General features: G+C 45.1%; 5 protein-coding genes across 6 annotated transcripts; 4 read left to right on the forward strand and 1 right to left on the reverse strand.

The window, feature by feature from the left end:
• The first annotated feature begins 751 nt into the window (after positions 1–751).
• LOC131290049 (T-complex protein 1 subunit alpha) lies at positions 752–3,291 on the forward strand. Its single transcript, XM_058319429.1, has 2 exons — positions 752–914; positions 1,405–3,291. The coding sequence occupies exons 1-2, from the start codon at positions 842–844 to the stop codon at positions 3,003–3,005; spliced, it is 1,674 nt and encodes a 557-aa protein (XP_058175412.1). The 5' UTR covers positions 752–841; the 3' UTR covers positions 3,006–3,291.
• A 5,296-nt stretch (positions 3,292–8,587) lies between these two features.
• LOC131289823 (girdin) lies at positions 8,588–12,312 on the forward strand. Its single transcript, XM_058319156.1, has 2 exons — positions 8,588–10,393; positions 12,109–12,312. Exons 1-2 carry the CDS (start codon positions 8,588–8,590, stop codon positions 12,310–12,312), a joined length of 2,010 nt encoding a protein of 669 aa, XP_058175139.1.
• Positions 12,313–12,656: 344 nt separating this feature from the next.
• On the reverse strand, positions 12,657–13,856 carry LOC131289825 (beta-lactamase-like protein 2 homolog). Its single transcript, XM_058319157.1, has 4 exons — positions 13,678–13,856; positions 13,448–13,614; positions 13,054–13,370; positions 12,657–12,985 (listed from the first exon to the last, which is right to left on the reverse strand). The coding sequence occupies exons 1-4, from the start codon at positions 13,794–13,796 to the stop codon at positions 12,713–12,715; spliced, it is 876 nt and encodes a 291-aa protein (XP_058175140.1). The 5' UTR covers positions 13,797–13,856; the 3' UTR covers positions 12,657–12,712.
• Positions 13,857–14,848: 992 nt separating this feature from the next.
• On the forward strand, positions 14,849–15,153 carry LOC131284698 (uncharacterized). The gene has a single exon (XM_058313562.1). It carries the CDS (start codon positions 14,860–14,862, stop codon positions 15,151–15,153), a length of 294 nt encoding a protein of 97 aa, XP_058169545.1. The 5' UTR covers positions 14,849–14,859.
• A 4,862-nt stretch (positions 15,154–20,015) lies between these two features.
• LOC131288752 (probable elongation factor 1-delta) lies at positions 20,016–22,971 on the forward strand. 2 transcript variants are annotated; one of them, XM_058317925.1, is made up of 5 exons: positions 20,016–20,197; positions 20,432–20,546; positions 20,694–21,281; positions 21,782–21,862; positions 21,937–22,971. In XM_058317925.1, the coding sequence occupies exons 2-5, from the start codon at positions 20,454–20,456 to the stop codon at positions 22,573–22,575; spliced, it is 1,401 nt and encodes a 466-aa protein (XP_058173908.1). In that variant the 5' UTR covers positions 20,016–20,197; positions 20,432–20,453; the 3' UTR covers positions 22,576–22,971. The 2 variants fall into 2 exon arrangements, with proteins under 2 accessions (XP_058173908.1, XP_058173909.1); XM_058317926.1 differs by lacking the exon at positions 20,694–21,281 and having other exon boundaries at positions 20,028–20,197.
• Positions 22,972–23,242: the final 271 nt, after the last annotated feature.

The following is a 23,242-nucleotide window of genomic DNA, read 5'->3' on the forward strand; positions in this document are numbered from 1 at the left end:
AAACAACAGTTGCTTCCTTCGGGATTACGTTTCTTTCAGCAGACCATATCACTTCTCCGATTATTCCACACGATGCTACACGACTTTACACTATGCGACCAACAATGGGATGACCGTTACTTTTCGAATATCAGTATAGAATACAAGTTTGCTCGCGCGATTCACTGAAAAGACGATGATGTGTATACAATCTTTGACGATCTCGTGAGTACTTCACAGTGAGATAATAAAAGTTTACGGTGATCAGCAGTTTACACGAAACACAGTAAGTAAAAAATCACTGCTTACTACAAACCGAAGTTTGCTTCGGTTGCAATTCACTACGAAAAAGACTGGTGCAAACGGGGACCGTGTTGGCGAATGGGTCTGCGAATGGGGATTTGAACGACTTGAAGATTCATCCCTCTAGACAGATTCCAAAGATTCGAATCCCATTTGACGGATTCCAAAGGTTCGAATCCCATCTGACGGATACCAACGATTTGATTTGTTTGGGATTCGTTTTGGTATCGAAATAGGTTAGTTCAAAGAATTTGTTTGAAAAAGGTTTTGTTTTATTAAAATGGAAATTTCCATCAGTTGTTTAAGGAATTCTTCAAGCATTTTACTACTTTTTACTTTTATTAAAATCCGAACCGGTTCTTACTTGACACAACGCGTTAACGAACACCCTGTACTCGCTCAACTCAAGTATATACATCTTGGCAAGTCCTGTCATTCGAATCCTCTCGAATTGTCAAAGACCGTCGAAAAGAAGTGTGCGGAAAACGAGCGGTGTGTATTCCATCGAGTGAGCAAAGAATTGTTTCTCGTGTCTAAGTTTAACTGAACATCGCAAAATATGTCCACGGTCGCAAGCGCCTTAGCTCTAGCCGGAAACCGGTCGTCCGGAGCACCAGTCCGCACACAGAATGGTAAGACCCATTATTAGGGATACGCAACTTGGTGCCGCCTTGCCTGTTGGTCCGTGGGTGTTCCAAGATCACATGCTACATATTTGATAAATTTCGGGTAAAATATCAATGAACATGTTGTTTTTTCTGTGAGAAATTACATGTTTGGGTATAAAAAGCATCATTCCATGGATAATTCGTACGAACTTGCCCTTTGGAAACAAGCATTTGCAAAACCGGCTTCATGTTCAAGGCTGGGTGCTAAAATTAACATGGTTTTGTTCAATTGAAAAACATATACCTCGATAGGTTTTGATGAATAGTTTATTGTATCTTCAATTGTAAAATTCGTCGGACTCTAATGTTTTCTCGTAATAGTTTTTTAATTTGTCGAAACATTTTCTGCAGCATGACTCATTCTAAAACGAATTGTGAGGTTATGGCGCACACATAAACATAAGATGGAAAAGTGGGTTTTCAACACAATTTCAACATTTCCCCTTCATTCCAGTGATGGCTGCCAGCTCAATCGCCAACATAGTGAAATCTTCGCTCGGTCCCGTCGGGCTAGACAAGATGTTGGTAGACGATATCGGCGATGTGACGGTCACTAACGATGGTGCGACGATTCTAAAGCTCCTCGAGGTGGAACACCCGGCCGCGAAGGTGCTGTGTGAGCTGGCCCAGCTGCAAGATGAAGAAGTAGGAGATGGCACCACCTCGGTTGTGATTATCGCTGCCGAACTTTTGAAAAATGCCGACGAACTCGTCAAACAGAAGATTCATCCGACGTCCATCATCGCCGGGTACCGGTTGGCGTGCAAGGAAGCGTGCAAATACATCTCCGAACATCTGACAGCGCCGGTCGACGAACTGGGCCGGGAAACGCTCGTGAACGTAGCCAAAACATCGATGAGCTCCAAGATCATCGGTGCCGATGCGGACTTCTTCGCCGCGATGGTGGTCGATGCTGCACAGGCCGTGAAGATTCTCGACCCGAAGGGAAACCCGGCCTACCCGATCAAGGCGGTCAATGTGCTGAAGGCGCACGGAAAGTCGGCCCGCGAAAGCGTGCTGGTCCAGGGGTACGCACTGAACTGCACGATCGCATCGCAGCAGATGCCGAAAAAGATTGTCAACGCAAAGATTGCGTGTCTGGACTTTTCGCTGCAAAAAACCAAGATGAAGATGGGCGTGCAGGTACTCATTACGGATCCGGAGAAGCTCGAGGGTATTCGTGCCCGAGAGCTGGACATCACGAAGGAAAAGATCGAGAAGATCCTTGCTACGGGAGTGAACGTGGTGCTGTGCAGTGGCGGAATCGATGATCTGTGCTTGAAGTACTTCGTTGAGGCCGGCGCCATGGCTGTGCGACGCGTGAAAAAGTCCGACCTGAAGCGTATCGCTAAGGCCACCGGTGCCGCGTACCTTACTTCCCTCACAAACATGGACGGCGAGGAGAGCTTCGACGCTGGCTACGTCGGAGAGGCCGCCGAGGTGGTGCAGGAGTTCATCTGCGACGACGAGCTGATCCTTATCCGTGGCCCAAAGGCACGCACGGCCGCTTCTATCATCCTGCGCGGTCCGAACGATTTCTACTGCGACGAAATGGAACGCTCTGTCCACGATGCACTTTGCGTAGCGAAGCGAGTGCTGGAAGGCAAGAAGGTTGTTGCCGGTGGTGGATGCGTTGAGGCGGCTCTCTCGATCTATCTGGAAAACTTTGCCACCTCCCTGAGCTCCCGCGAGCAGCTGGCAATTGCCGAGTTTGCCAAATCGCTGCTCGTTATCCCGAAAACACTCGCCGTCAATGCGGCCAAGGATGCTACGGATTTGGTGGCGAAGCTACGCGCCTACCACAACTCCAGCCAAACCGTGGCCGATCATGCCCAGCTGAAGTGGTACGGGCTGGACCTGATCGAAGGTGTGGTGAAGGACAACAAGAAGGCGGGCGTCCTGGAGCCGGCAATGTCGAAGATCAAATCGCTCAAGTTCGCCACCGAGGCAGCGATCACGATTCTACGAATCGACGACATGATCACGCTGAACCCGGAAGAGAAGGGGGGAAAGAACTACGGCGATGCTTGCGCAGCCGGCGAGCTCGACGGTTAGTTCGTGCGCTCGTTGTTGTGATCAGTATGAAGCCGCCTTCAGCATCAATGCTCCGTATTTTAAGCTTACTAACAACGGTTCATCTTTTGCCCGACCATTGAATGGTCGTGCTGTGAGCAATTCTTTTGCACCCCTCTTACGTTTGTCTCAACCCTAACACACCGTTTCATCATTTACACATTCACTCGCAAATGGCAACACAAACTCATATTATTCTTACAATTTAATATGTTTCACTTGTATGCATTTGTCTTCTCGCGTGAAACATTACACGAATAAAATATTAACTATATACGGAGCATGTTTCGTCATTGTTAATCTTGAGAAATAGGGCTCGGTATTTAATGGCCACTCGGTATTTAAGTCACGAGCGAGAACACATCGCCGGAAATTTTGAAGGTTGGGCGCCGTGTTTTCGAATAGTCTTGCCTTGAGTATGGCAGTCAAATCCACACAGCAAAATTTTATAAACATTTAAAGTTAAAACGAACTACATATGGTTTTGTGTACCGCAAAACATACGGCAAATACAGCTTCCAATTGGAAAAATCCGGAATGTTAAACATTTTAACCTATGGAATATTAAATATTTATTTTTTCATTGATTTTTTTTACAAGTATCAATCTAGGTAGCTTTTTTCCAACCGGAAAGAATGGTTTTAACCAGTACATTTGGGACTATGCTATTTTTGGTTATCACTTGAACATCAATGTATTTATTTGATGTTTATTTGAGCTTTGATGAGTTTTCTATTTAACATTTATTTTTTTAATTCGAATTCGTAAATTTGAAACAATACTTAATTCGATTAACTAACTCCAAAACCTGACTGGTATATGATTGCATGTGTAGAGCACTTAGTCAACGAAACTGTGAATAATTGTTTCACAGTTGGTTTTTGTCTGTTATCAGATTCAAATCACATGTTGAATTGCTTTACGTAACGTCTGTGTCTTTCCCTCTCGTACGAGAATTAATTGTGCTGGTGTCGAAGCGAATTTCGGTAGTAGATTTTCACACCGAAGCTCAATTTTCTTCACATGCCCCATTCCTCCATTCATTCAGGAAGCACATCCAATGTGCCAGTAGTCTTTTTTTTCTAATTACCTACAGATGGGAGTCAGTGTTTGTTTTGTTAAGGAGTGATGATGAAGATCACAGGAGTTCGTAGCATAACTTGATCCTACACATCAGTTCACAGTTTAGGTAGGGAATATTTTAGCAGACCGAAGCACTTTTTTAAAATAAAACCTATTAATATACATGAATTCTATGCGAACGATTTCTATTTCAAACATTTTATTCGAAACAACCTCCTAAGCAAGTTACAACTAAAATAATTAGGTACAATAATACCTACTGTACAAGTTCCAATTGATTGGAATGAGATGAAATTGAATGAAACGTCCTTGTGAAAAAATATAGCATTACATGCTCTTTTTAAATAGGGATAAATATTCATCAACACATAACAATGCAAATTTGGTAAAATACAGGCATTTTACAATTTTACACTAACGTCCGATGCATTCATATTTTGAAGTGTCGTACAAAGTTGTTTGCCTTACACCTGCACACGAAAATTCACAATCCCTTCGGAACGTCTGTTGATTAATCAAGCAAAGGTAAAACCCGTTAACGTAAGCGATTAAAAATAAATGTGGCGATCACTTCGATCCTGCGCGCCCCCGCACACACCTAACGTTGGTGCGGGGAAACCGAAAAATCCGCTCCAAAATATGCAATATCCATGCGTTGTTTATGCCCACCGGTACATCCACCCACACTGTTCGGTGTTATTTTTACCTACTGCACCACTGCCCTATTTACCGGCCATGGGTACATCTATCCACGGGTGGGACATGCCCTTTGAACGACCACTAAAATTGTCTCACCCGAGCAGTTAGTCGTCGTTGTCGTCGTCGTCGTTGACGTACCTTCGAGGGCGGCTTCACGGCAAGCCGTAACAACGCAACGCGTTTGAAGATTCTTGACCCGGAAATCGCATCACTCAACTGGGGAGTTGGTTATTTGTGGCCGGACGGGACGATCACCAAAGACTTTCGGCTGCAGCAAGAGATCATTCATTCCGCGGCATGATCATTCGGGACGCGCGGGCAATGATCGATTGTTTACAGTTTCCTGTGGGATTAAATGTAGGCAGTGATGTATTAAATCGAGGTCGCACAAACCACATAACAGTGATTTTTTGTCAAAGAAAAAATACAATTTTATTTAAAATGCCGTGAACCAAACACAAACTAAAGTATTTTATTATTGGGCACATGTAATTTACTAACGCCATACCCGTAAAACTAAGATGAGAATCGACAACTAACTTCGTTTTCATGGAAATACTGCCCGAATCACCTGTACTACCCATGTACAAATGTTTTCTTTTAGAATAATTTTAATCGATGCAAAAACCAAAATTTGAAGGGTCGATTAAAGGGATTCGGACAAGTGGCCTTAACTCACCCTAGAAGTCTGCATCACCAGATAAGCTTGCAATACCAAAGATACTGAATTCAACAGCCGGACTGGGGTAATCCTTTTTTTTAAGTAAAAACATCCATATCCAATCTGTGTACCGAAGTCACACTTGTCATGAATAAGTGATCCTTTTTGTATGGTATTAGAAGGACAGGGCCGAGGATAAAAGTATGAAAGGTAGATATCTATAGTTATGGTTATGGTCTATAGTTATAGTTATGAAAAACGTTCTTTCTCCTATCTCTAGATATTGTTTATTTTGTTCGGAGAGAATACTCCTGCAAAATAGTATACCACAACTAATAACATCCAATTCTATCGACCATATCAGGCAAATCATTGAAAGCGTAAAAAAAAGGGTTAGCTTAAAGCATTGGAACATATAATTGAAAAGTTGAACTTTTCTACAAGCCCATAAAAAGCAAGTAAATAATAAAAATATTCATGGCAAACCCGAAAACAATAGAGGCGAAAGTTGCTGCCGATCTTGGATTAAAACAGTGAAGATAACCGAGATGATAAGCCAGTATTTTTTAAATCGTATTTGCAGTACACTTTTCGTTGACTTCTCGGGAGCCTGGAAGTCGTCTAAGGACGCCTTACTGGGTGTCTATTAATTTTCCTTTTTTTAAATATCGTCTTATTGATCCCACGTGTACTTTCCTATTGATTACTACGCGATCTTGAGAAGCAGTTATTATTACTGTTAGTATTCTCTGCTGCTTTTAAACCAAGCCTACTTGATTGCTAAAATGTTTTACATTATTACAGCTTGCTTAGATTCCAACACTTTCAAACCACTGATCGTCTCAGATATGTTGTTTTGGAAATGTGTTAAATGCCGCTACCGAAAGTTATCCAAAAAGGACTAGCACGTGCGCTTCCAACTGACACTTGTTTTGTAAACGATGCCACCGAGACCAATGAAGGGCGCCGTGGTAGTAAAATCTATGCTTGTTGATGAAATGTTTAACACAAAACCGTAAAGCTGAACCAGCGGCAACGATTTTCCAAATCCATTCCGATTTAGGCTTAATGGCCGCTCATTACTTAAACCATTTCGCTGGACGGTCTTAAAGTCGGGTTGGGGGGTGACGGCTGAAGATAGTTCGCGAGTTTCCATTTTTCCCTTCCCAACTTGATTGAGCAGTGTTGGCGGTGGTTCTTGTACCGTGAAAGTCGACACGGAAGGAATGTGGGGCGTCCTCAGTGGCGAGGCAGATGAATGCCGCCAAGCTCGGTCGGATTTCGTGTTCCTCTTACGACACGACCACGTCCAACAGGAACGATTCATCCAAAGAAAGAAGAACACAAACCCACAACAGGAGATAGAATCGGTGCGGGTCCTATAAATAACCTGCCCTGGCCCAGCCTGTAGGATCGGTGCCAGTGTTTTTGTACCGTCTCACGCACTTCCCCGTAACGACTGGGACACACGCCGAAGGAACGGAGTGCAGAGCCACGGACGTGGAGCACCCAAATTCCTGCATTCGTACCGAGTACGGTTCCTTTTGGTGGTGTTTCGTGTCACCGGGACGACGACGACGGCGAAGGCCCTCCATATGTCTGTGTAGCACCATCCACAGGTGCTCGGGCGGGGGGGGGATCTAATGGGGCACTTTCCCATAGAAACATTTCCGGCGACGGATGGAACCGGAGGAACGTAATGCATTTCCGATCGTCAGTGGTCTGCGAAAGTGCAACTTGCTGATGGGTTTAAACATTCGATCGCCAGCGCGGGCAAGTGATTCACGTTTTTCTCACGCGATCGTTAAGACGATGGGTTGCGAATGAGAAATATCATGTTCGATCCACTTTCTGTCAACACCGGGAAGAATTTTCATTTTAAAATACGGCCTATTGTGAAGGCGGTGGACAGCAATGCTGGATCGGCTACCCGATCGTCGACTCGAATCACGGCATTTTTCCGATCTCTCCGTCGTAAGGGAATGAGAGGCGGCGTGCGGACTTGCGTATTGAAGCATGCGTCGGGAAAATCGCCCAACCACCGAGCCGCCGTTGCAGCGTGAACAACAGCCGAGTGGCCGTCCCAAAACCCCGACATATTGTGGACGACTTAAAATAGATTTTCGTTTCAGGGGGAAATTTATTGAGTATTCTCCGCTTGGTGCTAGTTTCTCAATCGCGATTTCGGACTCTAGCGGCCGGCACCGGTAGGAGTAGGATGTGGCCCGAGAGGAACATTCGGATGCCGTTGAGTCGCTGTTTACCCGGTGCTCCGTTTGCAGTAGGAGAGGATTTCCACCGGCCGCCTTACTAGGCTGACGGGTGTGCGAGCACTTGAGGCGTTTTAGTGCGAAAATTTCCACCGGTACGCAGGCGCATCCGGATTTGTGCTGAGATTCGCTCACCAGGCTTGGCCACGACGCGGGATCGTCATCGGCCGATCAGTCGGTAGAAGATTTTCGGTACAGGAAGACGTTGGACGTTACGTAGTTCGCGATCGGGTGGTAATATACTAAGCCAACGAAGTAGACAAAAAACGGTCATATTATTCCTAATTCCTTTGGAGTCCTTACCCAACGGGATCTACGTCGTCAGTTGCACAAAGGACCGTTTGTCAGTGGTGCTTCAGCGGAAGGCTCCCGGGGAAAAGCGGGAAAAGAAAATCCCACCCCCTTCTCGCCGGAAAAGGAGCGAGAAGATCAGCACAGCAACGGGAAGGAATTTCGTGGCCGAGGATTCTCGCCAATTTCTCGTGCGTGCTAAGTAGTGAGTGGCCGCAAAGGAATTTCGCTACGCCACGCTGCTCCCCCGACCCGCTTCTACTTCTACCGTGCGAAAACTGTGTACGGGGCGTATAATTAATTGCAGTATTTCGAGATTTTCGAAACGGTTTCGCGAATTCTAGTGCTTCGTGGTGGTGGCGTGCTGGTTTTCTGACCGGGACGGCGAATAGATTGTAACACGAGTGTCCACCAGTGTGTGAGTGTGTGTTGTGTGTGCGTGTGAAGGTGTGGGTGGTAATACATTTGGCCGTCGTTGCCTAACTCCCCGCCCTCACTTTTCCCTTGTAGACCGTGTGATCGTGCGGTACGGTGCAGTATCCCAACCTGAAAGCGCAACAATGTCGGACCTCGAGGATATGAGCAACTTCGATGCGTGGCTGGAGAAGGACTTTCTGAGCAAAATCACCCGCCTGGAGACGGAGCTCGAGGACCTGAAGGACAAGAAAACCAACCTCGACAAGGACCTGAAGAAGAAAACGATCGAGTGTGATATACTGCGGGCGAAGGTGGGCAAGCTGGAGCAGGTACCGTCGAACAATGCCGCGTCGAACGAAAAGATCGAGACGCTGGAAAAGGAGCTGAAGCGCAAGACGATGGAGCTGGACATACTGCGGTCGAAGCTGTCGCAGGCGGAAACCAAACCGGAGGCGTCCCAGGATCTGACCGAGCGCGTGAAGCAACTGGAGAAGGAGCTGAAGAAGCGCATCATCGAGAATGGCATTCTGCGGGGCAAACTGACGGAGGTGGAAAGCGAGCCGCAAACACCGGAGGCCCAGGAAAAGCTGGACGAGCTGGTGCGGGGCCTACAGCGCACGGAGAGTGTGGTACTGAAGGAGAAGGTTCGCGAGCTGGAGGGCGATTCCGAGGCGTCCGAACGGAACGGCGAGCTCGAGCGGGAGCTGAAGAAAAAGAACATCGAGAGTGACATTTTGCGCTCGAAGCTGAGGCAGTTCGAGAACTCACCCTCGTCCGCCCAGGAGACCAACGAGCGGATGCGTGATCTCGAGAAGCAGGTGAAGAAGTACCAGATCGAGGCGGATATCCTGCGCGCCAAGGTGAGCCAGCTGGAGAGTGATGCGGCGACGCGCGAAGACGAGGAATCGACCGAACGGATCGAGGAGCTGGAGAAGGGCCTGAAGAAGAGCACCACCGAGGGCAACATGCTGCGGGCGAAGATGCAGATGTTCGAGAAGGAATCGACGGCCACGCAGGACTCGAACAGCGAGCAAATCGAGGAGCTCCGCAAGGGCCTCAAGAAGAGCACGACCGAGAGCCAAATCCTGCGATCGAAGCTGTGCGAGCTGGAAAACAAGCACGTCAACAGTGGAGCCAGCAGCTACAAGATCGAGACGCTCGAGCAGGAGCTGAAGAAGAAGAACATCGAGAACGATATCCTGCGCTCGAAGGTGGAGCAGCTGGAGCGCGTCCCGCTGGCCGACAGTCCTGCGAACGAGAAGATCGAGGAGCTGCAGAAGGAGATCCGCAACCTGAAGATCCAGAACGACATCCTGAAGTCGAAGCTGAACCAGGCCGAGGATGAACCGACCACGACGCAGGAATCGACCGATCGCATCAGCGAGCTGGAGAACGAGCTGAAGAAGCGCACGATCGAGAGCGATATCCTGCGGGCGAAGGTCACCCAGCTGGAGTGCGAGCTGTCGCCGTCGAAGAACTCCAACGAAAGGATAGAGGATCTCGAGAGCGAGCTGAAGAAAAAGACACTGGAGAACGATATCCTCAAGTCGAAGGTTAGCCAGCTGGAGGGTGAGGTCATTGCGCACACGGGCGGCACCAAGCCGGACCCGGTGGAGATCAAGAAGCTGAAGGAAAAGCACGAGGACGTAATGAACAAGGCGAAGGAGTTGCTGTTCGAGCGCACGAAGACGGTGAAGACGCAGGACATGCAGATCCGGGCGCTGCAGAATCAGATCGAAAACATCAAGGAGGTGGTGACGGTCACCAAGGATATGCTGAACATACGCAACATGGAGCACGAACAGCTGCAGACGCGGTTCGAGAACATCGACAGCAAGATGAAGGCGGAGCGCGAACGGCAGACGTTGCTCGAGAAGAAGCTGGCCGTCTCGCAAAAAATGTACAACGATTTGCGGGAAGAGTACACGACGCAGCTCGATCTCTTCAAGGTTAGTTTCCGTCGCAGCCACGGTATTTTAACCGGCACTGCGCGCACTCCCGGCACGAGTGAATCATCCTAGTAGGCCGCCCTTACGCCGCAATACTCGTTGTTCGCTGCTAGATTTCTTCATTTACTTACAATCGTACTTTCTTTCGCGCCGTTTCCTTCTTCACAACAAGCACTGCACACGACTGCACCACTAAACCTGCATATACTGCACACAAAAATATACTAAAACGATCGTACCACCTCCGGTGTTGGTACGCGGCATTGCTCGATGACTGCGCGTTCCGCTGCCAACGTAAACTTCGAAGCGCTACGCCACCATCTGAAGGCAATTTACAACCGAGTGTCGATGTATTATTTTTTTCCTGGTCGTTTGTGTTTTTCCTGACACTTTGCCAAAGTGGACTGGTCCGCTTGAATGGCCCCATCCGGTGTACGATGCGAAAGCGTTGGCCGGTAGGTGTCCTTGGGGGGTTGTCCGATAAATATGTTTTCCATATTCTTGGATGGAAATGATGATGTCGAACCACTTCTACTATTTTGAGGGTTTTTGATTGTTTTTATAATAACATCAGATGTCGTTTCATTTCTGATTTCGTTTTTAATATGCAAAAAAACGAACTGTGAAATGTGTGTGATAAAAAGGCAACTATTGCCAAGTATTTTGGCCATGTCGCCATTGACCAGTGACCAGTGTGATAACTCTACAAATACTTTTGTGCTATTTGTCATTGTATTATTTTCTGCACCTCTAACCGTTTTTTTGTTACACCATGAAAATCGAAAACAAAATTGATTTTTTAAAATTTTTATTCAAAAAATACTATAGTTAAACTATGGGCCATTTTCTTCTTCGTCTTTGGCCATAGGTTTTGTGCACAAAAAAACGTTTGTGTCTTGATTAATTCAGCAACCTGGTCAGCTCATGTATAAAATAAAAAATTGATAAAATATTAAATAACAATCTACCACCTGCAAAACGCTCGTAGTATATGTACAAGATAACTTGAAATACACTTTTCCTTTTCAATGTTCGTCTTTGGGAAAACTTTTCACATTAACCCCTTTCACTAAATTGCTAACACCTATTGCACTAAAAGATGTTTTGTTTTTGTTTGTTTTCACTCTTAATATCTATCTTTCTTTCTTTTTATCTCTTCTCTTCGCACTTTCAGAAAACGGCGGATCGAGCTGGGATTGATTTTCCATGCTTGAAAAAAACTGCACATACAAAGAAATGATTCAAATCAATGACAAAACTATGTCTACCGGCGTGCCACCTCTCTCACCCGTGTGCGCTTCTAAATCTCTCATGCACTACTAGCTTTTATGTACTTAATACGCATATACCGTAATAATTTTACACGAATGAGAAAATAGTTGAGGTAAGGTGCTGCTCATATGCGCCTCCAGATGTTCCACTCGATTCACGCTTATCCTTCCTCAACCATGTGCCATGTGTTTCGTTCCGATTGGTTTAGTATTTTTCTCCGTGCTTATACATTCCATAAAACACGTTTTGGACAAACAACCAAATTTTAGCAATTCGACATCGTCGCAAATTGTGTAATTTATTGTAACAAAATTTATCTGCTTTTTGTGTTCGTATGTGTGTATCGTCCTTTTGCATCCTTTTACCGCTTTCTTCCTGTTCACGAACCTCGTCTCATTGATCACGTTCTAATATCCATCTTCTAAATAAACTTCCATTCAAAGGACTCTTCTTCGTCAAATTCCAGGAAATACAGAAAAACTACGCCGAAAAGATCGAGCTCATCAAGGAGGAAATCGAATCAGTCCGGAATGGTGCCCAAAAGTGATTCGTCCCACAAGCCAGACCAACAGTTACCTTCGATCACCGTTGATGATCATCTGCGGAGCGAGCTCGAAGGTCGGTCGTGTTGCTGTACATTGCAATAGGAGTCGGTCTCTACACTACAGCGACTCAACGTTGCGGCGTTAGTCAACACAAAAACGTTTATAAAGCGATATTCACTTACTTACATACACACATACACACACACAGAGAGTGTTTGCGCCACGTGTAGCCTGTCCTATTTCATCCTTTTTTCCTTACAAACTGTATTTAAAACAAAGGTGTACTGTACAGTACGCGCTGTTAGGCAAGAGATAAGTTTACATACTATATAACGGATGGAAATAAATTAATAAAACTTTTATACCTTCGATGAATGGCTAGTGGGGCGTTTTCTTTGTTTGCTATTTCAGTGTGTTGTTTTGAAAGAAAAAACAACGTAAGTTAGAGATGCAATAACAACCAAAACCTAGTTTATTCTGAAACATTAAAATGTACAATCCGTTACAAGGAAGCCGCCGGTACGTACTTCCACGTGTTGCCACCTTCGCTATCGACGCACTCGAGCAGCTTCCCTTCGATAGTCAGCTTCTTGAGATGATGATTTACATTGTACGCGGCGGCTGCCCACAGTTGCTCCGGCGTTTCCTTGTACACCTCCCGCACAATGTCCATTTCGTTGAACTGCTTATCGGGATTTTCTTCGAAAACCGCATAAATTTGCTTTTCGCGATGGTTCCGATGGTTGATGTATTCCGTTATCTTTGCGGTGGGATTCTATAGAGGAAAAACAACGCAGAACACACTTACATTATTTGGCCTCTGGAAGATCCTACGTTTCGTACATCAATGATATTGCCGTGTCCGGGGTAAATGGTGGATGGATTTGCGTTCAGAATAATTTCTAAACTTTTCATGTAAAGGTACAAATCCTCGAATACCGTCGTTCCTTCGCCTAGAATACAATCGGCGCTGAAAAGAGAATTATCCTCCTCCAGCACCAACACGACGTGATCCGTCGTATGACCAGGTGTGTGCACCACTTTGAGAGTGGCTCCTTCCGTAGTGAATATTTGTCCGTCTTTCAATTCCTTAAATTTGGCATTCCTCACTTCCGGTTCCGGTGCGTCTGATCTGGGAAATTTCCACACGTTGCATGTCTCTAGATGTGGAAGGGGGAGAAAGAAAACAAAAATCCGGATGAAAAGTGTTGTGCAAATGTTGCAAACGAATGCCTACCTTTATTCTCGATCATTTCGAGCACCTCATCTACGCCACCAACATGGTCGTGATGCCAATGGGATACTATTATGTCATTTATTTTAATCCGTTCGTCCAAAATTACCTTCTGAAGATGCGATATGTACTCTTTCACCCCAGCATCCCCCGTGTCTAGCAAGATGCGGCTGCGGATGTAATAAACAGTTGTAAACAATGGGAAGAGCGATAACAAGGCATCAACTACTTACTTTTTACCATTTCCAATCAGATAAGTATTCGTTCCTTGCAGAGTCATTGGGCCAGGGTTGCAACCCAAAATACGAATCAAGCGCGGCGAAATTCTCGTCACTGCTGGTATAGTGGCCATGGCACTATCTTATCTTGCAGGAAACAGCAAATAGCTAAAATAATCTCTTTCGACTTTTGATCATCGGCGTTTCCGGCGCAAGGCTATCTTCGCCGGGCAATCGAGAAATGTGCACGTCAGCCTCAAAATCTTCCGCTAGAATCTCACTGTCGTCGGTGGTGTGTTCCTCTTCTGGTTCTTCGTTTTCAGTAACACTTCCTCCAGACCGGTTCAATGCTGAGCTCGTTTCCGGCAACGGGAGCAGGTCGATGGGAAATCCGACCGCAATGGTATCTAAGTCTATCGGTGGCACCTTTACTCCTTGCTCGAGGTACAATTTGATTACGCTATCGTATATTTCGTCGGCTACTTTATCAGCTTCTGTCAGCAGAGTAAACAATGCGTGCGTTTGTTCAACCAACCTGTCACAGTCGGTTATGGTATGGCGCAGTTCGTGCCCGGCGGCCGTTAGTTTTTCTCGCACAGAATTCTGTTTCGATGCGTCTTCTTCCACGTAACCGGTCGCGAACGTTGTGCAGTGCTTACGCAGCTTACCTATCTTCGAATCGATTTCCAGAGCTTGATCTTTCCAGGCGTTAAACATTTTGTTTGCTACTCGTTCATAAACAGCCAACTGCTGACAGCTAAAAGGTCGCGCTGTTTATGTTTTCGAATATATGTCACAAACGGTCGGCTAACTTTCAGCGAAAGTGCTGAATAAACTAAATACATATTTAAATTTCTTTAAATAATGGGATGAGCAAATAAATTTAGTAAAAATGAAATCGCTTGCGAAATCGTTGTTAAAAGCAAAATAAGAATAAAAAAGATATTCCAACTCTAAATATGATTTAAAAATATTGAGCTACTTTTCAGCATCAAATTGAGCGAATATCAAATTTATTTGTACCAAGGTTACTCCCACTTGAAGCAAGTATCGCTTCGTTCCAGTCACCTTGAACAAAACGTAAACAACAAATTTGGAGTCAATTGCTCGTCGACGCCACAAACAATCGGATTGATAAATTTATTAAATAATTTTCTCGGAATCAACCAGATTTCCAGCTAACCGATCGACGGAAAAATGAGTGATCGACCGGATAATTCGCGCGAATTTATTACGGAGTTCATAGAGTTGTACAAGAGTATGCCCTGTTTGTGGTATAACAAATCAACGAAGTACAGAGATAAAGCCCTAAAGAACAAGGCTTATGGTATCTTGTTGGAGAAGTACCTGGAGATAGACGAAACGGCCACTAGAACTACTGTGAAGGCTAAGATAAATACGCTTCGTACTACCTACAGGAAAGTGTTGGGCAAATTGTGTTGGAAATGGGTGAATACCTCTGCGTATAAACCTTGGGCAGAAAAGAACTAAAGTTGGCAGCACTGCATTTGGCTGTCAACGTAACTTAAACTGTATGAAATAAATTATTGTTACTGGACTTTCAAAGAGACAACACGTGTTTTCTTGCTGCTTTCCTCTATTGGTGTTTGATCCAAGGGTGGAGTATTTCCACAGAAACCAAAAGACATTACTCAGTATTTTTCAACAGGTTATGGGCCCAGCCCCAGTACTTCGGAGCGTGTGTTAAAGTTTTTGGTTGAGGACAAGGTTTTCCAGGAAGTGCATTTGTGGTATTCCTGAAGAGAAACGGTGTAAAGAAAAAGTAACAATGGCGGACGGTTGGAAGGCAACATTTGCGAAGCTCGGGAACGGTAATTATCAAACATGGAGGTTCCGCATGCAGTCCTTGCTGGAACGCGAGGAATTGTGGGACATGATAGAATTACCGAAGCCGGAAGAAAATGATGATGATTACGCAGACTGGAAAAAGAAAGACGTCAAGGCGCGAGCGACGATTTCCCTTCTTGTTGAAGATAGTCAACTTCGCTTTATAAAGAAAAGCAAGACGGCTCGTGACATGTGGCGCAACCTGCAGGCTTACCACGAAAAAGCCACCATTGGTAATCAGGTAATGTTGCTTCAAAAGATATGTTCCAAAAACCTAAGTGAAGGCGGTAACGTGGAGAAGCACCTCGAAGAATTTGAGGACTTGTTTGAGCGCCTCGACAACGCCGGGGTAGAGCTCAGCGAACTGCTGCGCATAATTATGATGCTACGCAGTCTCCCACCGTCGTACAGCAGTTTCGTTACGGCATTAGAGAATCGGCCGCAGGAGGATCTAACATTAGATCTGGTAACTGCGCGGTTGCGGGACGAGTTCCAGAAACGTTCCAGTTCTAATGACCTCTCAGAAAAAGAAATGGTGTTAAAAGTGACAGAACGGAGCGAGCAAAGGAAGTGCTTCTTTTGCCAGAAACCTGGACACTTAAAGAAAAACTGCCGCAAATTTCTGGCGCAATCCGGCAGTGAAAAGAGTTTCAAGCCGAAAGCGAAACAGGTTCAAATGGAAGGCGAACGCTCGTCGGAGGAGAAGCAGGCGGCGGTTATTGGAGCTGTGTGCTTCATAGCGGGTGACGTCATACCGGGCGCATGGACGATTGACAGTGGTTGTACATGTCACATGACTAATGACCCTGAGTTTTTCGCCGAATTTAAAAGAGAACCTTTGGGTGATGTGACTCTAGCAGATGGAACGAAAACAAAATCGACCGGAATTGGGAACGGTGTGATTGTAGGCATGAACGCCAATGGTCAACGTGTGGCCATCACACTGGAAAACGTGTTGTTAGTTCCAGCGCTAGAAGGTGGGCTTATATCTGTAAGAAAGCTCGCAGCAAAAGGTTTCTCGGTAGCATTCGGAAGAAAAGGTTGCGAAATAAAAGCACAAAATACTACCGTAGCTGTTGGTATATTAGTCGGCAACCAGTATAAGCTAAAGGTGGTGGAAACGTGTATGACAGCAACGCGTTATCATGGTGTAGACTGCCAACACACGTGGCACCGGCGAATGGGACACCGTGACATACAGACTGTGAACACGATGGTGAATAAAGGGCTAGTTGACGGAGTAAGAATGACAAACTGCCGAGAGCGGATGGTGTGTGAGTGTTGCATGCTGGGAAAGCTGGTGCGGAAGCCCTTTCCGCAGGTTCTAGAGCGGAAATCTAAGCGACCAATGGACATCATACACACGGATCTCTGTAGTCCTATGGAGCGTCCGACGCCAGGCGAATACGGAGACCCCTGCGGGGAACAGGCGGCAACAAAGAACCTAATGAAACAGGAGGAGCGACATGTTTTGAATGATCCTGTATTAGAGAGTGACGAAGATCTTCCGTTTGAATGTGACAACAAGAATGAAGGGACCCTGTCACAACCGAGAGCATCAGAGCAAGAAGATGCAGACAAAAAATATGAAGAGGTGGCCAGAAAACTAGTGCTCATGGAACAGGACCTCAAGCGTTCGGAGGAGAAGGTCGAGATGAACGAAAGCAAGATCGTCGAGCTTGAGGAGGAACTCCGCGTTGTCGGTAACAACCTGAAGTCGCTGGAAATCTTGGAAGAAAAGGCAACGCAACGGGAGGAATCGTACGGTGGTCAAGTGAGAGTGTTGGATCAGCGTCTCAAGGAGGCTGAAGCTCGCGCTGAATTCGCTGAACGTTCCGTTCAGAAGTTGCAGAAGGAAGTCGACAGACTCGAAGATGAGTTGACTGTCGAACGTGCCAAGAACTCCAATAGATCCAGGGTACACAGCGGAAAATGAAGGAAGCAAACCGTTCGAAGACATAACACTGTACAGGAGCTTGATAGGCGCTTTGTTATATTTGGCCATCAATGCGAGGCCCGATTTGTCACTTAGCGTAGGTTTGTTGGGACGCAAAGCCAGTCAGCCTAACAACAGTGACTGGAGTGCGGCAAAGCGCGTGTTACAATACTTGAAAGGAACGAAAGACTTCAAGCTAAGTTATGGATCACAGAAAGAATGGAAACTGTTAGGATTTTCTGATTCGGATTGGGCCGGCGACCGACGTACTCGCCGTTCTACTACTGGTTTCATATTCTTCTATGGAGATGGTCCCGTCAGCTGGATCAGTAAGGGCCAAGATTCGGTTGCCCTTTCGTCCTTAGAGGCCGAATACAACGCGTTATCTTTGGCTTGTCAGGAAGCAATTTGGCTTCGACGGCTATTAGAGGAGCTAGGGATGCCAGAAAAGAAACCGACAGTTTTGTTTGAAGATAACATGGGGTGTCTAAGCTTCGCCACAACAGAGCGCTGTAGTGGTAGGGTAAAACATATAGATACAAGAAGACACTTCATCCGCGAGTTATGCGAACGAAATACTATTGAATTGAAATATTGTCCAAGTGAGGAGATGATAGCAGATAGCCTCACTAAACCAGTAGGACCAACGAAGTTGAATGTATTCCTAACGAAAGTAGGGCTTGCAATGTAGTAAGGTTGGTACTCACCCAGGAGGAGTGTTGGAAATGGGTGAATACCTCTGCGTATAAACCTTGGGCAGAAAAGAACTAAAGTTGGCAGCACTGCATTTGGCTGTCAACGTAACTTAAACTGTATGAAATAAATTATTGTTACTGGACTTTCAAAGAGACAACACGTGTTTTCTTGCTGCTTTCCTCTATTGGTGTTTGATCCAAGGGTGGAGTATTTCCACAGAAACCAAAAGACATTACTCAGTATTTTTCAACAAATTGAATCGATCGATCCAATCCGGGGCCACTGGTGATGAAGTGTACAAACCATCGCTTTGGTATTTTCATATGTTTGATTTTCTGAGAGATGTTGAACCACCTAATCGTACTTATGACTCTGAATACAAGCAAGACGTGGAGGTAAGAGCGCAGTCCGTGGGGGATATAGGATCATTCAAAAGATATCCTTTTTCTTTCTAGTATGACGAGGAAACCCTAGACAGTGTCGATAAATATGATTCGTCGGATCTATTTGCCGCTACATCGCCAACCCCATCAGTTCAAGTTCCAGATCAGCAATACATCTCTTCAACATCGAAACGTTCTAGAAAAAGACGAGTAATTCAAGAAGCATATTTACCATACGAGGAACACTCGTACGGAGAGAAACCAAAGCTATATGAACGTGAGGATCCTTTTGATTTGTATGGAAGACACATTGCTAACAAACTTCGATCTCTGTCTGCCGAGCAAAATGTTTTTGCTCAAAAACTTATTAATGATGTTCTATTTGAAGCCGAAATGGACAGCTTGAGTAGGGGATGTAAAATTTTAACCGAAGTCGTAAACTGTGAAGTAAACTATAGTGTGCAGTAACTGTTCACATATACTTCCCCATTTTATACGGTTCGTTCGGTTCGTAGATTTTTCTTTTATCTATAACGATTTGGTTTGGTAAAGCGTATCGAAATCCAATCGAAAAAACCATACAGTTTTATCGTGTATGGGTCTATAAATAACATATAAAAACTTTACTGTAAGGAATTCCACTTCTCATCTCAACCTGGATTTTCTGATTCGTAAAAATTGACTCAAAAAACAAGAACTCTGAATAAAATAAAATGAAATTAACATAAAAAAGACAAACCTTTTTTATCTTCATCAACTGTTTCATTGCGCAGTAGACTACGTAAATTATTGAGTTTTAAGTTAATAGCCCAAATGAAATCTTTTATTTCATTGTTCAAAAGAATTGTTATGTTATATGCCGGAATTTAGGAAATGTATTCGTAGTTCTTAAATCATCGCTTCAATTTTGACTTCGGTTACAGTGGTTCCTAGTTCCAAAATTGACTAGAATGCGTCCACGATTCCTTCAAAATAATCTTCGTTATTGTATAAACATGATAACCATCCGATATCCGAGTTTATCAAATTCTTATTGCAATCTTCAAATCTTCTGATTTATCTTATTCTTTGTTCTCATCTAAACATTGCATTATTGGATTTTTAAAGAGCAGAAAATCAACAAAAAACACAGGACATGATTTGGTACACAACTTTACAACAGGTGTAGCCACGATCGAAATCCTGGCTTGGGATGCCTTATTTGGGATTTTACCAAAACTTAATATTACACTAATGCTTCTCGGTTCTCCATGATGCCCATCATACCTACGAACGCCGTTCGTTTTTTAGATTGTTGTTGGCAAACCCGACAATTGCATCCTCAATTTTTCGTTTTATATTTTTCGGTAGGTAACTTTAGTTGCAAATGTGGAGATAAATAAAGTGTCAACGTATTTTATAAATTTTCAAATTTCATATTGACAATTTTGACGTTTGATACGTCTACAAACTCCAACTTGTCCAACCTCCGGTGCTTCGTGTCCCGTCGTTTCATGCGCACGAAATTCGGTCTTTTCCACTCTGTCAGCGAACGAACGGCGTGTACATCGGATATCGAGCTCCAGCAGCACTCCGCGAGCGGAATTTATTGATTTTTCCCCTTTTTGCGCTTCAAAGCAAAATCGTTACCACGGTTTTTGTTCTGTTGTTAATAAATTCTTCCTGAAGCAAGGTAAGTGCAGATCAGCACAAAGTGCATCCAACATTGCGTATTTCGCGGGGAGGAAAAGATGTGTGGTTAGAAAGCGGAACCTCACCGCAAGGCAAAGTTGCACAAACTGGACACCGTGGCCGGTTCTTGCCCTACAGTTCTTGAAAAACGTCGGAAGGGCTGGTTCAGGGGTTCCGTTCTTCAGTTCGTTCAGTTAATCCATTATTTTTGGGACTTTTGTTCTCCTTCATACAGAGACTATTAATACGAGCGCAAAATGGCTACTACAGCACTGGCACACGAGAAACTCTGGACTGAGAAATCGACTATCGAGGCAGCGGAAAAGAAGTACTACGAGTACTTGTCGAAGGTAGGTAAAACAAACAGCTCTATGTTGCCGCTCTCCCAAATGTTCCGGATAGCCTTCCAGTGCCGAAAGTCCGTTTAGTAACAACATCGCTTGTGAAGCGACAATTTCCCTTTTCAATAATCGTACTAACCCCCCATTGTATGCAAGCTTTCCGTGGCGGGGAAGAAGATGGAGTCGCATGATGGCGCGGCAGTTGCAGAGGAACCGAAAATAGAACAACCAAAAAAAGCTAACGCTGCTGCTCAGCAGCAGCAGCAGCCAACAACGTCACCGCAAAAACAACCGCCGTCCGTGAAGACCGATGCCGCTCCGGTTGAACCGGCACCGGCGGTTGCCACCGACGCTCCGAAGTCCAAGAAGGACAAGAAAAAGAAGAACAAGGGCAAGAAAGATAGTACACCGACTGATACCGAGTCTTCCGAAAAGGCGGCCGTTAGCAGCAGCACCGTGCCAAATGTTACTGCGGTAGCTGTGGCGGTTCCTACGCAACCAGCATCCAAGCAGCAGCCGACTACGGCTGCTACCGAGCCGGAGGTGCAGAAGGAACCGGGCAAAAAGAAATCGAAGAAATCAAAGAAGTCCAAAGCACAGGAGGAGGTTGCGCCCGTACAGGATGTGAATGATAACAAGTACCAGGATAGCGTGATGGTACAACAGCAGAACGCCAAAAATCAGAAGGAAAAAGAAAACCTGGCCCACAAGCTGTGCGATAACATTACGGAGGAATTGAACAAGGTGGTCATGCTCAGGGCGTTCTTTATGTTCGCTTCAGTCTGCTCGAGTTTGATGGTTTTGTTATTGGTTCTTTTTGACTGGACAGTTTTGCTTCGGTTATAATTCGCTTCTCCTTTATTTTGTTTCATTTTCACTTCACATTTTTTTCTTCATTGAATAGTTGCTAATTTATTATTTAGGCCTTTTCATTTTTTGTAAATAGTTTCCTACAGACTCTTCCCTATATGTATGACGTTAAAGGGTGCTCTAATCTTCGACTTTCTGTTTTCGTGTGTGTTTGAAGGAGGCTATTGTTATATTTTTGAATATTTGATTTTAGTAACCCCCTTGATGCCGTTTACAAAAATTCGGTCAGGAAATTTGTTTCGTAGATAGTATATGTGCACTAAATTATTGAAGTTTTGTTTCAGCACATTTTTTGTTAAGATAGTGTTTTTGCTTAAACCATGAAAACATAGATTCCTCCAATGATTGATTTGATTCTTCTTTATATCTTTCAGATCAACTCCGTTCCTTCACAGTGCACTTTGGCTTCGGAAATCTCGAAAGCCAGACAACACATCAAGAATTCCCTCGAACGCGTAAGTGTTGAAATGGGGATGGTTTCTTTTTTTCACTTAGGCCTAATAAATGCAATATTCTCTTCCCCATACAGATGGATGGCATTGCCGCTTTGGCTGCCAGCCCCGGAGCAGAGCTGCTGGATCGTTTGTCCTCGGTGGAGAAGGAAAACGAAAAGCTGCGCTCGATTATTGACGGTCTGAACAACCTCGTCATCGATTTACACGAGCGCGTAAAGTCGCTGGAGTCGGGAGGTAGCAAACCTGCTGCCGCCACCGCCGCTGCCAAGCCTGCCGCTGCTCCTGCCAAGCCCGCCGCTGCGGCCACGAAGGATGATGACGAGGAAGACGATGATGTCGATCTGTTCGACTCGGACGAGGAGGGAGAGGATAAGGCTGCCGCCGAGCTGCGCGAGAAGCGTCTGGCTGAGTATGCTGCCAAGAAGTCCAAGAAACCGGCCCTGATCGCAAAGTCCAACGTCATCCTCGACGTCAAGCCTTGGGATGACGAAACCGATATGAAGCAGATGGAACAGGAGGTGCGCAAGATCACTGCCGACGGTCTGCTGCTCGGTGCGGCCAAGCTGGTGCCGCTGGCCTTCGGTATCCATAAGCTGCAGATTTCGTGCGTGATCGAGGACGACAAGATTTCCGTCGACTGGCTGCAGGAGGAGATCGAAAAGATTTCGGACTATGTGCAGAGCGCCGACATTGCCGCATTCAACAAAATTTAAACTTCCTCCCTGAGATCGGCAGCTTGATCCCGTAAGACATTTTTATCGATTTTAACATACAGTTTAGGACACCACGAGCCACGCAATTGCAACTAAAAACAAAAATACAAATACACGCTGCTCGTCCTCATTCTATCGTAGGGACGGTTGCTTCTTTCAAATTGAAAGTACATTTAATGGAATATTCTATCTTAAATCGTTGTAGTGACGGGCGTTGATCAAGTAAACACATTTTTCCACATCTTAGTAGTCGTCGTATTGGATGTTATTAAACGTAAGTGGCGAGCCAGGTGATACCAGCAAACGATAAACACACTACTCAACAACAAATGTACCAGTGTAAGGAAGATTAAAAAACATTAACGAGAAAAAGTTCGAAATGCAGTGCAATGATTAAAATTTAATGTTGTATGTGTTTTAAATTTGTATTCCTCTGGGAGCACAAAAGACTGAGAAATGTTATTTTTTATCGGGGTTTCAACTGCAGTCTGTCGAAACCAGACGAATTTGAAGGTCAGATTTTTCTTGAATGACTTCTTCTTCGTCCGCGTTTCATGAATGACAGATACCTGTTTACGTTACGCCATTGTTTTTGTTTTCCACATAGCATGCTCAGATGACAGTCCGTGCATGATCGCTTGTGTGTTTGGTGAAGATAAATTCTCGG

This window comes from Anopheles ziemanni, chromosome 3 (genome assembly GCF_943734765.1).
Source record: "Anopheles ziemanni chromosome 3, idAnoZiCoDA_A2_x.2, whole genome shotgun sequence".
Taxonomy (NCBI): domain Eukaryota; kingdom Metazoa; phylum Arthropoda; class Insecta; order Diptera; family Culicidae; genus Anopheles; species Anopheles ziemanni.

Excerpts from the sequence above, each read along its gene's own strand:
- LOC131290049 (XM_058319429.1), top strand. The coding sequence starts at position 842 with ATGTCCACGGTCGCAAGCGCCTTAGCTCTAGCCGGAAACCGGTCGTCC. Across the intron at positions 915-1,404 it reads ACCAGTCCGCACACAGAATG|TGATGGCTGCCAGCTCAATC; the intron begins GTAAGACCCATT and ends CCTTCATTCCAG.
- LOC131289823 (XM_058319156.1), top strand. The coding sequence starts at position 8,588 with ATGTCGGACCTCGAGGATATGAGCAACTTCGATGCGTGGCTGGAGAAG. Across the intron at positions 10,394-12,108 it reads CGCAGCTCGATCTCTTCAAG|GACTCTTCTTCGTCAAATTC; the intron begins GTTAGTTTCCGT and ends TTCCATTCAAAG.
- LOC131289825 (XM_058319157.1), bottom strand. The coding sequence starts at position 13,796 with ATGGCCACTATACCAGCAGTGACGAGAATTTCGCCGCGCTTGATTCGT. Across the intron at positions 13,615-13,677 it reads CTGATTGGAAATGGTAAAAA|CCGCATCTTGCTAGACACGG; the intron begins GTAAGTAGTTGA and ends TTACATCCGCAG. Across the intron at positions 13,371-13,447 it reads CGAAATGATCGAGAATAAAG|AGACATGCAACGTGTGGAAA; the intron begins GTAGGCATTCGT and ends TTCCACATCTAG.
- LOC131284698 (XM_058313562.1), top strand. The coding sequence starts at position 14,860 with ATGAGTGATCGACCGGATAATTCGCGCGAATTTATTACGGAGTTCATA.
- LOC131288752 (XM_058317925.1), top strand. The coding sequence starts at position 20,454 with ATGGCTACTACAGCACTGGCACACGAGAAACTCTGGACTGAGAAATCG. Across the intron at positions 21,282-21,781 it reads TTACGGAGGAATTGAACAAG|ATCAACTCCGTTCCTTCACA; the intron begins GTGGTCATGCTC and ends TATATCTTTCAG. Across the intron at positions 21,863-21,936 it reads TCAAGAATTCCCTCGAACGC|ATGGATGGCATTGCCGCTTT; the intron begins GTAAGTGTTGAA and ends TTCCCCATACAG.